The sequence below is a fragment of the Mycteria americana genome, chromosome 25 (genome assembly GCF_035582795.1).
Source record: "Mycteria americana isolate JAX WOST 10 ecotype Jacksonville Zoo and Gardens chromosome 25, USCA_MyAme_1.0, whole genome shotgun sequence".
NCBI classification, from domain to species: domain Eukaryota; kingdom Metazoa; phylum Chordata; class Aves; order Ciconiiformes; family Ciconiidae; genus Mycteria; species Mycteria americana.
In genome coordinates, this window is record NC_134389.1 from 3,200,579 (window position 1) to 3,218,281 (window position 17,703).

Genomic DNA, 17,703 nt, shown 5'->3' on the forward strand with positions numbered 1-17,703 from the left:
TGCCCCCCCCCACGTCACCTACCCCACGCCATGCCCCCCCAGGCCGTGCCCCCCATGCCATGCTGTGCCCCCGGCAGCAGCCCACCCCACACCGGGTTGTGCAACGCCCCACGGAGCTGCAGCTGTACCCAGGCAGGAAACCGCAGGGTGAGGGGAGCGGGTGCCCGGGCACCCTGGGGACGCCGTGTTCCCCCCGCACCCGCAGCCGGCCCCGCTCTATAAAAAGCCTGGCAGGATGCAGATGTGCGGGTGGGGGGAGCCCCGGTACCCCTGCTCCCTGAAACCGGGGTGGCTCCTGCCGGCACGAGCCCGGGGTCGAGTCGCGCGTTTCCACCCCCCCGAGCAGGCGGGTGCCCCTTGGGGGATGAGGGGCCGGATCCTGGGGTCAGCCCTGATGGGGCCCCGGCCCCAGAAACCTGCCCTGGTTTCGGGCAGCGCCGTGGCCCCGCTGCCGGCAGGGCAGAGCCTGGCACCGGCCCTCGGGGCCCCGGGCAGGGAAGGGTCTGGGTGTCTCACTGCACCCCCCCCGCAGCACCCACACCACGGGCACCTGCCCGTCCCGGCGCCCTCGGGGCCCCCAGCCCCATCCCCACCGCATCACAGCCCCCAGCCCCAGCCCTGCAGCCCCCAGCCCCCCCCAAGCCCCAGCCCTGCGCCTCTGCACACCCCAACACCATCCCTTCCCCTTTGCAGCCCCCAGCCCCAATCCTGCCCCATCCCTTCCACTTCGCAGCCCCCAGGCACCCCCCCAGCCCCACCCCTTCCCCATTGCAGCCCCCAGACACCTCTCCCTGCCCCATCCCTTCCCCATTGCAGCCCCCAGACACCCCCCCCAGCCCCACCCCTTCCCCATTGGAGCCCCCAGCCCCAATCCTGCCCCATCCCTTCCCCTTTGGAGCCCCCAGCCCCAATCCTGCCCCATCCCTTCCACTTCGCAGCCCCCAGACACCCCCCCCAGCCCCATCCCTTCCCCACTGCAGCCCCCAGGACCACCCGCCTCCTCTCAGCCAACAAGTTTATTTTACTACTTCGTTACACATCCCGATCCCGCTGCGTCCCCCCGCCCCGGGCGCCAGAGGCAGCCCCACAGCGGGTCGGCTCCGGCACGGGGCGGGCAGGATCTGTCCCAGCGAAAGGGCAGCGCAGCCCTGCCGGAGTCCAGCGGCAGGCAGCAGCCACCCTGCAGGAGCGGGGTCCCCGCAGGGCTGGGGACGTGACCGAGGGGTCCTCTGCCGGACGCTTCCCGTGGCACGCAGCGATGGCTGGGGCCAGACCCTGCCCCACGCCCCGGGGCCGGGGGTCGCGGGCCGGTCTGGGGGGGCATTAGTGGGTGCTAATGCAGCTTGCAGTGGACGGGGTGCAGCAGGGCCATGTGCTCGGCCCCCTTGAAGGGCAGCTTCTCGGTGGAGTAGTAGTGCACGACCTCGGGGACGCTGGCGAAGACGCCGCTGGCCTGGCTGAGCGTGTACTTGTTGTCCTTGGTCTGGGCCACGATGATGTGGACGCAGCCCTGGCTGGTCCTGGGCGGCCGGTGGGCGTCAGCGGTGCCGCCAGCCCCCCGGCGCCCGCCCGCCCCGCGGCCACGGCCGCATCCACCCCTGTTTGTTCCCGTCCAGCTCCGATTGTTTCGGCTCCAGGGGCTCCGCTTCCTCAGGAAGGAAACGCCACCGGCGCTCCCGACAATGCGCCGGGGAGGGGGACGCGCCGTCCCCTCCGCCCCCCCCGCCCCAGCACCGCGCCAGGATGCCTGGGTCCCCCCGCGGGCTGGGGGGTTGCCATCCCCCGGGACCTGGGTGCTCCCACCCCGTCAGGGCTCTGGTGTCAACAACCGGGGGGGCTCCTGCCGCGGCATCCCTCCAAGGTGGGACCTGCCACATCCCTCCAGGGTCAGACCCCCCGCCCCACGGCCGGGACCCCCAACTCCGCGGCCGCTCAGCCACTCACTTGAGCGCGATGGAGTACTTGCCGCTGCCGGTCTCGCTGGTGCGCACCAGGTAGCCGGCCTCCCGGCACGCCTGCAGCCGGCTCTCTGCCTCGGCCCGCGTGATGGCCCCGTGGTACCAGCTGCGGGGGGATGCCGGGGGGACGCTGAGTGGTGGCGAAACCCTGGACACCCCCTCCCCGCCTTTTCCCGCCCCGGCTGCCGCACGTGGCTCGGCCTCGCAACTTACGGCTGCTTCTCCAGCGCCAGGGCGGGGTCCACCCGCTCCCCCTCGCCGTGCTCAGCGCCCGCCGGCTTCAGCATCTTGGGGGTCCAGCTCTTCTGGCGTAGGTGCTGCCGCGGCACCTCCTCCTTGGGACGCTCCGAGCCCTCGAACTGGACTGGGGGGGGGGGGGGGGAGGAATGAGATGTGAGCTCCCAAAGCCCCCTCCATCCCCACGCCTAACTCCATCCCTGTCCCCGTCCCCATCCCCATCCCTGTCCCAGTCCTCATCCCCATCTCGTCCACCCCCCGCCATGAGCAGGGCCATCTTCCACCAGATCAGGTTGCCCAGAGCCCCGTCCAACCTGGCCTTGAACGTCTCCAGGGATGGGGCATCCACCACCTCTCTGGGCAACCTGGGCCAGCGTCTCACCAGCCTCAGCGTAAGCAATTTCTTCCTTATACCTCGTCTGAATCTCCCCTCTTTTAGCTTAAAACCATCGCCCCTCGTCCTATCGCTACAGGCCCTACTGAAATGCTGTTCCCCGTCCCCATCCCCGTCCCCGTCCCCATCCCCAGCCGTGTCCCCGTCCCCTACCTGACAGCGCTTTGACGATCTGCTCCTTCTTCCACTCCCAGGGCTGCTCGTACTCGCCTGCCGGGCGCTCGTCGTTCTCGGGCAGGCGCCCGTCCCCAGCCCTCGCCCTGCGCTCCGGGGTCCCCCCGGCCACCCCGTCCCCGGGCTCATAGGGGGTGTCGTAGAGCTGTGGCCCCTTCCCTGCTGCCTCCTTGCCCCCCGGCCGCTTGGCTGGCTCCGGCTTGCCGCCCCCCTCCCCGGGCTCGCCAGGACTGTCCAGCAGCAGGATGGCTTTGACCAGGGGGTCCTTGGAGCCCCGACGGCGGATTTCTGCGAGGAAGAGGGACGGTGGGTCAGGGAGGGGCCTGTGTGTCCCCTGAGACCCCCCTCCCGATGCCTGCCCTTGGGGAGGGATGGACACCAGGGACCCCATGCCGGGGACGCCCCATTGGGAACTGGCTTGGGAGGAGCCGGAGCAGGAAGGGGCCCATCCTCGTGGCGCCTGGCCTGCTGTCGCGGCCCCGAGGCTGCCGGCGCCACGGGCACAGAAACACGCCGGTGGGGCTGGCCGGGCTCCGCGGCGGCAGGATGCTACACCCCACGCTGGAGCTCGGCCCCGTGGGAGGCCACCCCGGGGGGCTCACACCCCCCCGGCCCCCCGCTTCGCCCCACGGCGCCAGGCTCCGCCAAACAGCCCAGGCTGTCCCGCACGGAAAAAAACCATCAGCAGCAAATCTTTTATTTCCAGCTTCCGGCCGAGTCAGTTCCTGTTGTTCTGGCCAGCTGGGCGGCCGCCGCGCCGGCCAGGGGGTCGCTGGCTGGGGGGCACGGCTGTGGGGAACCCTCAGGGGTGCTGTACCCCTGCCCCCGGGACAGCTGGGTGGCATTGAGGGCTCTGCACCGGCCCCGCGCACCCGTTGGGTGATGGTGGCGGGTCACGGCACTGGGCGAGGGGCCGGTGGGCACGGGTCAGTGTCCGGCCTCGTGCCTGCTCCTTATCTGGCCCCGCGCAGCCGCAGGAAGCGGTGAGCGGCTTTCCTGTTCCCGGAGCCTCCCGCGCCGGGCGGCTCCGAGGGCGGCCTCGCGCTCCCGGCTGGGGAGCGGTGCCAGCCGTGCCGCCGCGGCACGGCATGGAACGGCGCGGCACGTACCTGTGATCATCTGCTGGGCGTCGTAGGGCTCCATGTAGCCGTCGTTCTCCCCCAGGCGCTCGGCCTCCCGCTGCCCCTTGGTGCGCTTGGCGTCGTAGGGGTCGGCGTAGTCCTCCAGGATGATGACCTGGGGAGGGGATGGGCACCACCGGCCTCAGGGGGCTGCCGGGGTCCCACCAGGTCTGCCGGTGGTGGTGGAGTGGGAGGGGGTGGCGGGGATGCCACCGGCGCAGAGCCAGGCGGGGGACAGGGACACTGGGGTCCCCAGGGGAGGATGGCAGCTCATCTGGGGTAGACGGAGCCACGCCACAACGCCATGAGGGTGCACCCCACGGCACCTTCGGGTCGGGGCAGCACCCATCCCTATGCACCCAAGCGGTGCAGGTACCCTGGGGGGGCTCAGGGACCCTTTTGGGTGGCACCACCCCTCCCCAAACTGGCTCCCAGCCACCCCGAGGCTGTGTGGGGGTGAAAGTCCGGCTTCCCAGAAAAGCTTTACGTCAGTCTTTGTTTAACCAGCGGCCGAGCGCCGGGGTCAGGGTGGGATGGGACACGATGGGACGCGGCGAGGGGGCTCGGCGAGCGCTCCCCCCCATCCAGCAGATGAAGGGCAGTCAGGATGAAGGGAGCTTTGAACGGGATTTGAAGGCAGCAGAGCCGGGCGCGATGAAAGGCCGGGGTTAGCCGGGTTAATGAGCCGGAGCCCAAAGTGGTTAAAGCTGCTGGTGCCGCGCGCTCCCCCCCCAGTCCCCCCCGGTCCCCCCTTACCGTCTCTGTCTTGGGGGTCTTCCCCTTGTCCTGCTCGGGGGCAGGCAGGCCGGCGGGCGGGGGGCCGGGGTACCCCTTCCCGTTCTTCTCGTGAGCCTCCACCTTGATGAGGCGGTTGATGTAGGTGCCGCAGGTTTTGGGGGGTCCCTCCGGCGTGCCCCCCTCCGCTCGCGAGTTCTTCCGCATCTTCCCGGTGGCGGCCTGGAGCAGACCCTGCAGGTTGTCCCGTGACAGCCGGCCACCCCCTTCCTTGCCACCCCCTGGGCCGGGCCGGCAGCCCCCCAGCTCGGCGGCCGAATTCTTGCGGCTCTTGCCCAGGCTACCGCTGCCCGGCCGAGCCCTCTCCGACACCGTCTTCAGGTTGGAGGGGAACTCCTTGAACCACTTGGCCGCCATGGGGCCGGGGAGGGGCAGGGTGCCGCGGCCCCCCCGGGGCTCCTCGACGCCCCACGGCCGCCCCGCCGGCTCAGGGCCGGCTCAGCCGGGGGGCGCGGGGCGGCCCGGCTCCCCCCAGCCCCGGGAGCGGGACCCTCGGCGGCCGGGGGCCAGCCCAGGAGGGGGGGATGCGGGCAGGGGGTCCGGGGCCTTCGCCCCCGGCGCGGGCGGGGGGCTCCAGGCGTCCTTCGCCCCCGCGGGGACGGCTGGCGGGTCCCCAGGGGTGCCGGCTCCCGCGTCCCGGGGAGGGGACGGCGTCTCCCCGGGGGTCCCTGGCCCCAGGGAAGGGTCCCGGGGTGGGCCGGGGTCTCTGCTCCAGCGATGGGACGAGTCGGGGGGTCTCGCCGGGCGTCCGGGGGCTCCGGCCAGGGCAGCCCCGCGGCGGCTCCGAGGGGCCTCCGCCCCCGGGGAAGGGGCCCGGGGGGTCTCTCCGTGCTCCGGGGGGTCCGGCCGGGGCCGGGCAGCCGGGGGGTCCCGTCGCGGCTCCTCGGCGGGGCCCGTCTCCGGGGGCGGCGGGGCTGCAGGGGGTGTCAGGCCGGCCCGGGGGGCCCCATACGGCGGCGGCGGGACGGGACGGGACGGGACGGAGCCGGAGGGGCCGGAGGGGGCGGCGGGGCCGGCGCTCCCCGCCCAGATCCGGAGGGGGCGGCCCCGGGGGACGGCGCGGCACCGGCCGGGCGGGCGGCCACCGGCCCCGGCAGCCTCGGGGAGCCCCGGCCCCGTCCTCCCCGGGCCGGGTCTCCGTCCGGCGGCTGCCGAGTGCTGCGCGGTCCCCGAGAGCGGCGGGGCGGGGAGGGGGTCTCGTCCCGGTGGGGCTGGGAGACCTCGGGACCCTGCCCGGCTGATGGGACAAGGGGGCTTGACCCTGCGCACGGACGGACCCTGTGTGTGGACCCCACGCAGAGACCCCACAGACAGCCCCCGTGCACAGACCTCCATGCGTGGACCCTAAGGCACAGACACCCCCCCCCCGCACGGCCCCTCATGCCCAGACCCTGTGCGAGGACCCCCACGTACAGGACCCCCCCACACACAGACCCCGTGCACGGCCCGATGGGGTGAATGCGCAGCCCCGGTGCTCTCGCTGCGGCTGTGGTTAACACCACACCAGCGAAGACCTACTTCTGCTGGCTGTTACCGAGACCTTGCCGGAAAACCCCGGCTGAGCCCTGTGATTTGGCTTCCTGCCGGGCTGGCAGCTGGGCTGCGAGGTGCCCAGGGGGCCCTGACCGACCTGTTTGCAACAACAGAAAGGAATGGGGACGGGGTTTTGCCGGTAAAGGTGCTCCCCCAGCCCCCAGGACGGGGCTGCCCTGCTTCAGGGCAGGACACGGGCTCCTCCCATTTGCAGGGGCCGGAGAAGGTCCCCAAACTCCTACCCATGGTGGAGGATCCTGCTGCCATGAGGGGGCACTGGGAGAACAGGCCCCGACTCGGCAGGGACAGCTGGTCCCCAGCACCGTGTCCCCCCGGCTGGGTACGGGGAGGTGCCGGGGGGCTGGGCAGCCTCGAGCAGCGGTGCAGGGTCACCGGCAGCACCGTAGGAAGCGGTGGCAATTTCCTCGCCGGCGCTGCTGGGCAGGATGCGCCTCGCAGTGGCGAAGCGCGGCTGCTAGGCTGGTGCCCGAACTGGTGGTGGGATCTTGGCTGGCTTCAGCTTCGCCATCTCGAGGCCAAGGAAAACTCCGTGCCTCCACCGGTAAACTTGGGTGCTAGCTTAATGTGAAAGGTGCTGGTTCATTCTCTTTCCTTGGCAGATTTAACACCCCCCTTAATCTTTCCGGGGGCCTCAACAGTGGGACAGACGCGCAGGCAGCACCGTCTCGGTGGCTTTGTGCCGCGTCGGCGTTCCCCGCAGCGTGCCATCCACGCGTCTCCTTTGGGAAGCCTCTTCCCCTCCCCTGCCAGCTCCCGCAGGGAAAGGCTGTGGGAGCGTCTCCGGCAGCGGTGACAGATGGCACCGCGCGCCTGCTTCCCCGAGAAGCCAAAACAAGAGCCGAGCCAGCGCGGTGGTGACAAGCGCTGAGCCCGTCTCGGAGCGGGACGGATCCTGACGCTCGGGTGGGTGAGAACAGACGGGACAGGCAGACGCCTGCCAGGCGCCGGCTCACGCTGTTCCTGCCGCGCTTCCAGCCTCAACACCCGCCAGGTCAGCATTTGAGCGGCGGAGGGTCCTGCAGGGCCCTGATCAACTCTCCCACTCATCCCGGCCTGGAAAACCACCGGGATTTGGGAACGCACGTGCCGTGAGCTCTCCCAGCCAACTCAGCATACCCAAACCCGACCCCATCACTGGGGTCCGCACGCGGCCCCCGCCTCACCAAATAGCAACACCACGAGCTTTCTAAACCTTCATTAAAGCCGCTTAACCCCCCTCCCCATCAGGTTCCTTGGTGCTAATTGAGCTGAAGAGGGGAGCGGAGTGTGGCTGCCTCCGTCCCCCCCGGCACCAGGCGCTGGGAGCAGGGCCGGGGAGGGCCCGGGACCCCGCCAGGTGCTGGTCCAGGGTGGAGGAGCAGAGCACAGGGCAGGGCAGGGCCACTCAGCGTTGCAAACCCTCCGGTCCTTCAGCAAAGCACCGAAAAATAGTCCGAGGCCAGAGCCTCTCCCGCAGCAAGGGCAGAGCAGCCAGCAGTAATCCCTCTCCTACCGCATCTTTTTATTCCAAGGCTGGGAGCAGGACAACAGTCTAAAGCGGGGAACAGCTGCTGGAGGAGATAATGGACTTCTTCTGAGGCCCTTTGATTTTCTAATAACTTTTATTCAAACACAGTGAATTAATACTGATGGTCCGGCTTTGACACTAATGAGTCAGCTATGCCCTCCAGCCGAGGACACAGCACCCGAAGTCAGAGGAGCTCCAACACCCAAATCTCCTTCCAGCAGCCTCAGGACACAGCAGGGGGGGAATTCGAGCAAGGAACGGGGACTGAAGCAACAGGGCATGACTGCAGCAACACCTTCCACCAAGCCCTGTAGCACTGAGGGGAGCAGGAATGATGGCTTGAGGAAGAAAAATAAAATAAAAAACCCTACAGAAGCTGCAGGAGCGAGTCCTGGGCAGGGATGAGAGCAGCGATGGCACCCGGCACCGCCCACACTCCCCTTCCTTCAGCAGCTTTCATCCGCAGCGCAGCAATTACAGGTACGGGGGGGCTCAGCCACCTTCCCCCTCCACGCGTGGTTAGCGGGGAGAGACAGGGCAAAGGGCTACAGCCCCGGGTTCGTCACAGCCGAGCCTCCGCTCATCTCTTACTGCTTGGCGAGACAGGACACGGAGAAGCGGCAGCCCCGGGGTGCGCCTACAAAGCCCTCAGCCACGGCAGGACGCAGGAAAGCCTTACGGATCTTCCCCTCTCCACTTCCAGAGGTGTAAGTTTGCAGTTTATAAAGAGAAAAGTCTGTTCTTAGTCTAGAAGAGAAGGAGACAGAAGCCCTGCTCCTTTCTTGCCAAAAAAAAAAAAAAAAAAAAGTTTTCTTCCTCCAAGGCAGCTTCTCCAGACCTTCCCACGTGGCTTGTCCGGGGGCTTCGCAGCCAACACCAAGAGGCCTGGGCCGTTCCTGTGCCCCCACCTCCAGCGCAGCCCCTCGGCTCCATCCACCGCCCCGCCACAGGACCAGGGCTGAAGATGCAGCGCGGCGTGGCACGGCCGCTCAAAGGGCTTTGCTCCCTGCCGCTGCCGGCGCAGGGTACGATCCACCCAGCAGCAGCTTGGAAAAAAAAAAGTTAGTCAGACCAGCATCTTCAAATTAACAAACTGTAATTTTTCTCCAAAGATACATTTTCCATACACATCCATCATACACTGTAACAAAAAAAAGCAGTGTACATGAAATAAGAAAATAAATTAAATCCATAGCATAGGTAAGGAGGACGCTCTAGACTGGAGTAGAGTCGAAAGTTTCCAGCGATACAAGAGGCTCAAAAGTTTGTTTTAACAAGAATGCCTGCTAGCAAAGGTCCAGCAAGTGTTTTAGGTCAGTCCAACTGCTTAAACAGTTTTATTTAGAGTTTTTAACAGCCATTATTGTCCTGCAACAGGCAGAGCTATTACATCCTGGGAGAAAGCCAAGAGGCATCGTTAAGATCCAAGAGGAGCATCCAGAAGATAATCAGATTGGTCCTGCAGCATCCGTGCTAGCCGTCCTCCTTGGGCGGTGTGTACCAGCCTGAAACAAGAAGAGAGATCGGTGAGGGACGAAGCTGCATGGGGAACACGAGCCTACCCCTGGAAACGCACAGCTGGAAAAGCTGCTGAAAGCAGCAGAGCAAGCACGCCAAGTCCCACTTCCAAAGGGCCACGTCTCCCAGATTAGCGGGAGGCTTTCTCTCCGGGTTACTTCCCGACGCCACCCGGACAATGACGCGCTGTCTCTAGTTATAGCCGAAGGCGGCCAGCGCTGGCCAGCGGGGAAGGGCAGAGGGACGCTGCGGCCACGCGCTCTGCGTTAGGCAGCGGCTGCCCTTGCCGGCTGTCACCTCGCTCCAGGTGATCTCTGCACTTGGGGCAGAACAAAATCTCAAGCAGCTCGTCTGGACGCTCGGCCTAGGGGAGCCCGGCCTAGCAAGGGGAAACGCACACCCTCCCCCTCAGCCCTTACCATTCTTCTCGTGGATCTGAACCAGGGACTTGTAGGACTGCTGTGCTCTCGTCAGGCTGTACTGATTCTGCAAGGGAAGCCAGGGTGACCGTCAGCCCAGCTAGAACCCGGCGCGAGCCATCCCACACGCCTTCCCTACGCGAGCCGCGGTGCCACAGAGCCGTCCGTCCGCTCATCTGCCTCCATCCCGCTACCAACCGCTCCCCAGGTTCTCTTACGCTGACCGGGCCCTACCTTATTAGCTCCAAATTGTACTCGTGCTTTCCCTTTCACCAGAGTTGCGCTGATCTGCATAATCACCGACTCGATGGAGTACGCGCTGCTCCAGCCCTGTGGGACAGAGTGCAACACAGTGAGGCCGGCACGGATGGGACCCCCACCCAGGGGCTGCGCTTCCCCACAGCAACAGAAGGGCCTTCCCGAGGCCGGCACAGGCATCGCAAAGCCATGCCAGGCAGCTGCCAGCCGGGGGTACAGGCAGGATTTGGCTGCCAGCAGAGCCCGAGCAGCAGGAATACAAAGCAGGGCAGACAGCGGCAGCTACCCGAGCCCACGTACCGGCCAGTACTCACCTGTTTTGTAAGTAGCTCCATGCAGATGGCACCGCCACCCAGAACATACCTGGGGGAAGGAATCGGGCAAAGTTATGTCAGAGATGGACACAGCCTCACCCACCCGCTGCTCCAGAGATGAACCTTTGTTTTCTCAGAGTAGATGTCAGATGGAAAAATACACAAAAAAATAAGTCCACCACCCCTGTCTATGCTTCCCAGGAGAGCTACTGCAAACTCGTATCAGGGAGATTACGGGACGGCACAGCGCTGGATAAACTCTTAGTGAAAACTGCTGCAGGGAGCGGTGCTGGAGACCTCAGTGAGCAGAGACAGGCAGACAGTTACTTACCCCCCTGACAGCACCGGGGACACGACCCTTACGAACGGTGGATCAAAAGGAAAGTTATCCTGGAAGAAGAGAAGGGAAGCAAAGCCGTTGAGAAACGTCTTCTCTGACGAGTCACTGAGGCAGGTGTTACCTCGAGGAGGGGGAGGTATGGGAAGCCTTACTTTAAAGGAGAAGTTTAGGAGGATGAAATCTGTTCCTTCTTTCTCTTTGAGGATCTGGAGATCATTGTGCAAAGCGCTATCCTCGTCAACCCTGCCGAAGGAAAACCCCAGAGGATCAGAGTCAAGGTCGCGCACCTCAAGTCAGCCGCGCTCACTGCCACCGAGCCCCGGAGCTACTGTACCTGCACAACCTGGCTGCCACGTGGGCCCTCAGGTTCTCACCCAGAGGGCAGCGACAGCACGGGCTGTCAGCATTCTGCTCCCGGTTTGCAGAGAAGACCATCACACCCTTTTTGCATGCTGCCAGCTTAAAAATAAAGACTGCCTGGGCCAAGGAAAAGGCAGCACTGGTGTCTGGAGGGTGTGAAAGCTCGGGGTTTTGTCTGATGCACCTCTTCCAGGACTCTAGGAACAGCAGACAGACTTGCAGAGCCCTCAGATTATCTCATCTTTCTCTGGAGATGTCATCTCCTTTCTGATGCGGAGACAGCAAGCAAGCTGCCCGAGAGAGGCTAACCCAAGGTCTGCCAGGTGCTCCCCTGCCCTGCTCACTTCCCCTCTGGCTCACGGACATTTTTTGGTCCCACCACCAAGATCCACCACAGTTGCATGATCCTAAGCTATGCCACCTACTTCAGGAGTTTGACGTTCCAATCGTACAGGCTGTCGTTCACTAGTTCAACTGCATAGTATCCTGCAAGGCAGAGAAGAGGTGCGTCACTACAGGGGAAGGCTGAACAGGGGCTCGAGTCACCGCCCAGGTTTCAAATCCCCTTGGCCCTGCAGCACCACCTCAGCCTGGCACAGACCCCCCAAAAAGCAGCACTTATCCAGAAGGACCATCCTGAGGGCAGCAGTTTTCCTAAGACTGCTCTTTCCCAAGTCCTTGGGCTCAGGAAAGGGGTAGGAGCACCATCACCCTCAAAGCCAGATAATCCTCCCACCCGCAGCACGCTCCTCGCTTCCATCCAGCACTGGCAGGGAACAGAGACGGTACGGCAGTTTCGCTTGCTCTTGACAGAGCCACAACCACCGAAGGCCGGAGATCCTCTCCCCAGCTGAGCAGAGCAGAAGAGCTCTAAGGCCCATTAGGTGCCACCCAGAACGACAAGGAAAACCCCGGCCCAAACAGCGGAGGAGCCGCCCCCTCCCTCGAGCTCCCTGCAGTACTTACCGCCCTTGAAACTTGGTGATCGGTAAATATCCCTGAGCTCCTTCATTAGCCGGTCGGTGGCCTGCACAGACCCAGACACTGCACCCTACGAGGAATTTGGGAGCAGGGAAGTTGCATTGTTACGCTGCACCCACCGTGGCTGTTGCTCTACGAGGCCAACATCTGAGCTAGAACTCCCATCCGGCCTCTAAACTAGACCTCACCACATCCCCTACCTCTCAGTCTTCCCCCTTCCCCCTACAGCAACTTCCCTTGCCCCAAATATGCCACCCCAGGCAGCGCAGCTGCAGCAGAAACACCTCTGTGCCCTCTCAACTGCGTAAGAATCTCAGCCCAGGAGTCTAAAAGCACAACCCACCAACCACCTCCACAGCCCAAAGTGAGGTGCAGCTCCTGGGAGCAGAGGGGAACCCCAGATCTCACTGCAGAAAGGCTGCCCCACGTAGCACCAACGCCTCGGGGGCACCCGAGGCCTGCACTTACTTCCCTGAGCTGCAGAGGCAGTTCACAGACTTCTCTGCATCGGCCACGCCAGCCCCTGAGAGCCACTGCTGTACCTGTGGCCAGAGACGGCCCCTCTGATTTAGGGCTACCAGGTACCTCCATCGCTCTCGCCCTCGGGCCCCTCTGCTTCCCCAACCCGCCCGCCCGCCGGGTGACACGTACATTTAAGTAATCTTGCCTCTGGTTCTTTTTTATTTTCTCTAAAATGGCCAGGTTTTCCTTCCCAATGCCTTCATCCTCTGTCTTCTTCCCATCTGCCGGCTCTTCCTCTTTCATCTCATAGTGGTCCAAGTCCTCAGTGTCCTGGGAAGGGGAGAGGAGAGGTAGTAGGAGACGCGTCTTCGCTCCTCCCTGCTCCGACTACTGCAGACAGAAGCTGCCCTGAACCAGGAAGGATTCCCGGTGCAACTCTCCCTCCCCAGGAAGTCCCAAGCCCTGATCCGAGACACAAATGGGGTGGAAGACACAAGGCCTGGGCATGCTCAGTGAAGAAGTTTCAGGCACCGGGCCCCGCTGCCCTCCCGTACCAAAGCCAGCAGGCAGAGCAGCACACTTCCCTTTCCAGAATGAAGTCGGGCTCATACAAGCTCTTTGTTCACTGGATTCTTCCCTGCCAAGTCTCACGCCTGTTTATAATTAGCCATTAATCTTACGTATGCTCCCCAGCGAGCCCCACGTAACTGAAGGGCACTCGCATCTTGGCACGCACGTGGCTCAAGCAGCCCCGTGCCGCGTTTCTGGACGGCTGAAACAAAGCGCAGACCCTTGGCGCAGCGCTGCTGAGCCGCGTTGTTCCCCCTTCCCGAGCAAAAAAACCCAACACGAACACAGGTCCCCGGCAGCACAAGAAGAAGAGACCCTCGCACACAAAATTCAGTGGCGCGGGACGTTTTCCCCTCAAAAAGAGGTGACGTTTCACAGCGTGTCCGGAGGCTCTTTGTAGATCAGCTCAGCTCCCCACCGCACAGCACGCTCCCCACGCTCTCCTAACCCCGTCAGAGGCTCTGCCCCTCATCCCTTTCCACAACAACGCTCGTCAGGCTGACGCGTGCAAGACCCCGATGTTAATAACCAGTAAAAACCAGTTGCAGCAATCGGGGGCCACCGCAGAGATCTCTCCCCACGCACAGTGGCTACTGCACCGTGTCAGCACATGGCGTTCAGCTACCTGGAAGCTGCCTGCAAATGGCTGTGGGTACGCACAGCTCCAGCGCTGGTATTAAATCCTCTGAACAAGTGTTTACTTCGGCCTCTCCAGGCTAGCTGCTGCTATTCTGGATGAGCAGCATTTTTGGAAGGGCTTTGACATTTTTAGACTGTCACACAGGAAAATAGATCCTCCTAGAAAATCCCTCGAGTGGATTAACCTGCATAATGCATCTCTGCACCAGGGCACAGCTCTGCCGCTCCGCTCTTCCGACACAGCCCAACAAATCCAACCGCTCAGCAAGAAACCTTTGCTCTAAGCGAGAGCGTTGTCCCCGCACAACAACGCACGGTGTCAGCAGAAAGCACGAGGAGGAACACTCAGTTCCTGAGGATTTCTTTTCCAGCCCACAGGAGCACGAGGACTCACGCATCGCGAATTTGCCACGAAGCAGCAAGTTTGCGAGATACGCGAGGTTATGCTGGTACCAGTTTAAGCCTCCTCATTTTCTCCGGGGACCCTGGCAAAGGCCGGCCTTGATTTAGCAAGCTATTAACTTTGCTAAAACCCCAACAGCTGCTAGGCGTGCTGCTGCTAAGTGACCTGCCCCCGGTTTCTGCGGTGCTGCTGACTCGGTGCCCGTGCCTCTCTCACCCCAGGAGAAGTGTGCGAGGCATCGCTAAACGTCACCATGGAGATTCAAGATTATTCCACCCACTTCTAGAGATCTCTAAACCGCAAACCAAACAACCGAAGCCTGTGGGTTTTGCAGCGTGATATTCTCAGCCTGCAGTGAAGTATGGCTGCCTCTGCCGCTCCTGCCAATTAGCTCGCTCGCACACTCAGCCATCCTACCTAATCCTCTCTGCGGGAGTCCCATTTTCACGGTGTGATTTCCCTGCCAGCAACGGCAACCCGGAAATCCCATCGCTCGTGAGTAAATTTCAAGCTCTAGAGCAGAGCAGAGCAAGCCGAGAGAGAAATTGTCCAAGGGGCTCCGCTCTCAGCTCGTCTGCATGACTTTGGAGGCCACGGCTACGCCTCTCGGCTGCCGCGGTCCCCTGTGGTTTGTGAACACATCGCTCCCATCCGTGGCTCAGGACCTGGGTCCCCAGCAGCAAAATGCCGAGAACAACGTAGCCTTTGAGCCAAACAGCGGGCTCTTCCCCATCTGGACTCCACGAGCTCCTCCCAGACACAGTCCCTGAGCCCTCGCACCTTTCAGCGGGCATCTCCCTGCGCTCAGCTCTCCGGTGTACTTCCTCATACAGCGAGGCGGCACTTACCTCTGGCATCTCTTCATCTTCCTCTTCAGAGGACACCTCTTCCTGTGTGCTCTGCGGGGACAAAAGCACAGAGATGAAGATCGCCCCGTCAGCTTCCTGGGGCAAGGTTAAACAGGGATTTACAAGCAAAACCAAGTCAAAAGCAGAGTGAAGCCAAAGGACCTTTATAAGAAACTACACCAGAGCAGCTGAACAGCACCGAGGCCCAACGGAGCAGGCTGGCGTCACCCAGGACAGGAACCCACCCCAGGGAGAGGAGGTCAACACCTCACCTGCTGCAGTCCTCCTCTGGGGGTCAAAGAAGCCTCAGCCTCTACAGCAAACTCCAGGGAACTCGTTTTATGAGGTTAGAAAGTCTCCTCCCGAGTCACTCACCTGTTCTGCCGGCAGAGGCTGGTCCAGCATTTCAACATCTGGATGTTGGGGAAGGTTGTAAAGTTTGCACAGGTCGGAGATTATTCGCTTCAGGTGCTGCAAAAGCTGTCCGGAGACCAGACAAGAGTCAGAGAAGCGCAGAGACCCACACGCCAAGCTAAGCCTCAGCCCTCCCCGGTGCTGCCACGCTTTCCCTCGCAAACGAGAGAGCGAAGGCCCAGAGGCCGCTCCTTCCCGCTCCAAGCGGCAGCGGACAGGCGGGGGAAAAATCAGGCCCCAGCGTCAAACTCATGAGAAGTCAGAGCTGCTCATTCCAAATTTCCTGAACCCTTATGAGACCAGACGCACCCGCCGCCTCGGGCAGTTGGAGGCCACAGCAGGGGTTCTGCCCTCCCGAAGCAGCCAGCCTCTCGCCACCCCTCCCCTCGCCCCAGGCAGTGCCCCCTCACCAGCGTGTTTCCTTTCCTGACTTCCACCAGCCTCTCCAGGATAGCTGCCAGGTTCGGATCGTCCGACTCCACAGACCATATCGGGGGAACAGCTGGGTAAGACTCCTGGAAAGAAGGAGAAGGTGGGTTTTGAGCTGCTGCAACTGCCTCCGTCCCACTGACGCAGCCAGCAGGGAACAGGGCAGTGAGCCAGGCAGGACAGGGAGCCGCAGCCCCACGTCTCCTGCAAACGGATCCCTCCAGACCGCAGAGATCAGCAGAATGGCCCACGAGCAACCGCATCCACCCTCCAGGCTAATCCTGGGGCCGAGGGCAAAACAAACCCCTGCTCCAACCGCGCTGATCTGGCTCAGCTCTGTGCCGCTTCCCCCCAGCCCGGGGGAGCGGGGTGGAATACAGAGGGTGGTGACGTTTTGGCCACCCCTTTGGTCGCCGGGGCCTTTGGGGGTGGGAAAGCAGTTACGGCAGGACACCAAGGGCGTTTCGCACTCCCCGTGGGCCTCCTGCCTTGCCGGCTCTAGACCAGAAGCGCTGCAGGAGAAGAATCAGGCGTGCGCGACCCGGCAGCACCCGCAGAGGGGTCGAGGCCAAGCAGGCGCCTTTAACCCAGGGCGAAGCCGCTGACAGCCTCGACGGCGCTCCCGAATCGTCCCTCTGGAAAATCCCGGACACTGGCCCCGTTCAGCGTCCGCACCGGGGGCTTTCCACGCTCTGCTGCTCCTCGTCTGGAGCCGCAACACCGGCCGTAACTTGCCCTGCGAGACGGGATCCGCGCCCCATTGCAAATCGACCCAGAACCAGGGTCCCCTAAAACCCAGGCGAGGATGAGCCAGAGCGGATGCGAAGAGCCCCACGCTGATGCCGCGGGGACCCCCTCCACCAGCATCGCTGGTCGGGGCCACCGGGGAACCCCCCCAGAAAAACCACCCGGGACAAGCACGGAAAAGGGGAACCCGGAGTCTGGTACAGGGGGGGAAGGGGCCATCAGGATGGCGAGAGCCCCGAGCCCCGCCTGCGCCCACCGGTCGGGGGTGAAGGCTCCGGGGTTTGTTCTGCTGGGAGACGCTTCCCGGTGAAGGCAGCCCCGGGGCTGAGCGTGGCTCGCACCCCGCTCACACGGGCCCCGGAGGCAGCTCCCCCCGCGGCCGCCTGAGCCTGGCCTCGGTCCCCCGGTGCCCCGCAGCCGGCGCCGGCCACCCCGGGGCCCAGGCCCAGCTCCCCCCAGGCCGTACGGGCCGGGCCGGGCCGGTCGCACCCCCCCCTGCAACGGCGGCGGGTTCCAGCGGGCCGCGGTGGCCCAACGGCCGGCAGCTCCGGCCGCCGCTGCGGCCGGCTCCCCGAACCGGGGCGGGGTGGCCTCTCGGTCCCAGGGCCGGCCCCGCGGGGGTCCCCCGGAGGCAGGGCCCGTCGCCCCGGGCCGGTGTCGCTCCCTCCCCCCGGGCCTCACCGTGATGTTGCAGTGGATGCGGACGGGCCCCGGCGGCGGCCCCCGGGAGGCGGAGGCACCGGCGCGGGCCCCGGCCCCCGGGACGAACTCGCAGCTGATCTCGTCGGGGCAGGCGCTGCCGATGCGGAACCGCTCGTGTCCCCGGTGGAAGATGGACTCGAGCAGCCGCAGCTCCCGCCTCAGGAGCCGCCCGGCGGGGGCCGCCGCCACCTCGGCCCCGCTCCGCCCGGGCCCCCCCGCCGCCGCCTGCGACCCCGCCGCCTCCTCCGCCCCCGCCCGCTGCATCTTCCCATGGAGGGACCCGCTCCGCTCCGCCGCCGCCGCCGCAGCCCCCGGAGCCGGCCCAAGATGGCGGCGGGACGGCCCCGCTCTCCGGAAGTGACCCCTCCCGCCGCCAGCGGAAAGGGCGGGGCCGCAACCGCCGGAAGCGCTCGCGCAAGGGGAGGGGGCGCCGCCGCCGAGCCGGAAGTGACGTCGGGGAGGGGGCCCGGAAAGGGAGGGGCGGGGCAAGCCCCTCCCGCTCGCCCCGCCCCTGGTCGGGAGGGGTCACGTGGGGGTCACGTGGCGGCCGGGGGCACCG

At 64.7% G+C, this 17,703-nt stretch overlaps 2 protein-coding genes across 2 annotated transcripts; both read right to left on the reverse strand.

The window, feature by feature from the left end:
• Positions 1-1,006: 1,006 nt before the first annotated feature.
• On the reverse strand, positions 1,007-5,673 carry SHE (Src homology 2 domain containing E). Its single transcript, XM_075525143.1, has 6 exons — positions 4,641-5,673; positions 3,873-3,999; positions 2,743-3,051; positions 2,172-2,322; positions 1,945-2,064; positions 1,007-1,520 (listed from the first exon to the last, which is right to left on the reverse strand). Exons 1-6 carry the CDS (start codon positions 5,034-5,036, stop codon positions 1,334-1,336), a joined length of 1,290 nt encoding a protein of 429 aa, XP_075381258.1. The 5' UTR covers positions 5,037-5,673; the 3' UTR covers positions 1,007-1,333.
• Positions 5,674-8,819: 3,146 nt separating this feature from the next.
• UBE2Q1 (ubiquitin conjugating enzyme E2 Q1) lies at positions 8,820-17,514 on the reverse strand. The gene is made up of 13 exons (XM_075524901.1): positions 17,124-17,514; positions 15,677-15,781; positions 15,228-15,332; positions 14,853-14,903; positions 12,582-12,722; positions 11,916-12,000; positions 11,375-11,435; positions 10,742-10,832; positions 10,581-10,639; positions 10,250-10,298; positions 9,912-10,007; positions 9,678-9,744; positions 8,820-9,245 (listed from the first exon to the last, which is right to left on the reverse strand). Exons 1-13 carry the CDS (start codon positions 17,406-17,408, stop codon positions 9,214-9,216), a joined length of 1,227 nt encoding a protein of 408 aa, XP_075381016.1. The 5' UTR covers positions 17,409-17,514; the 3' UTR covers positions 8,820-9,213.
• Between the last annotated feature and the right edge of the window lie 189 nt (positions 17,515-17,703).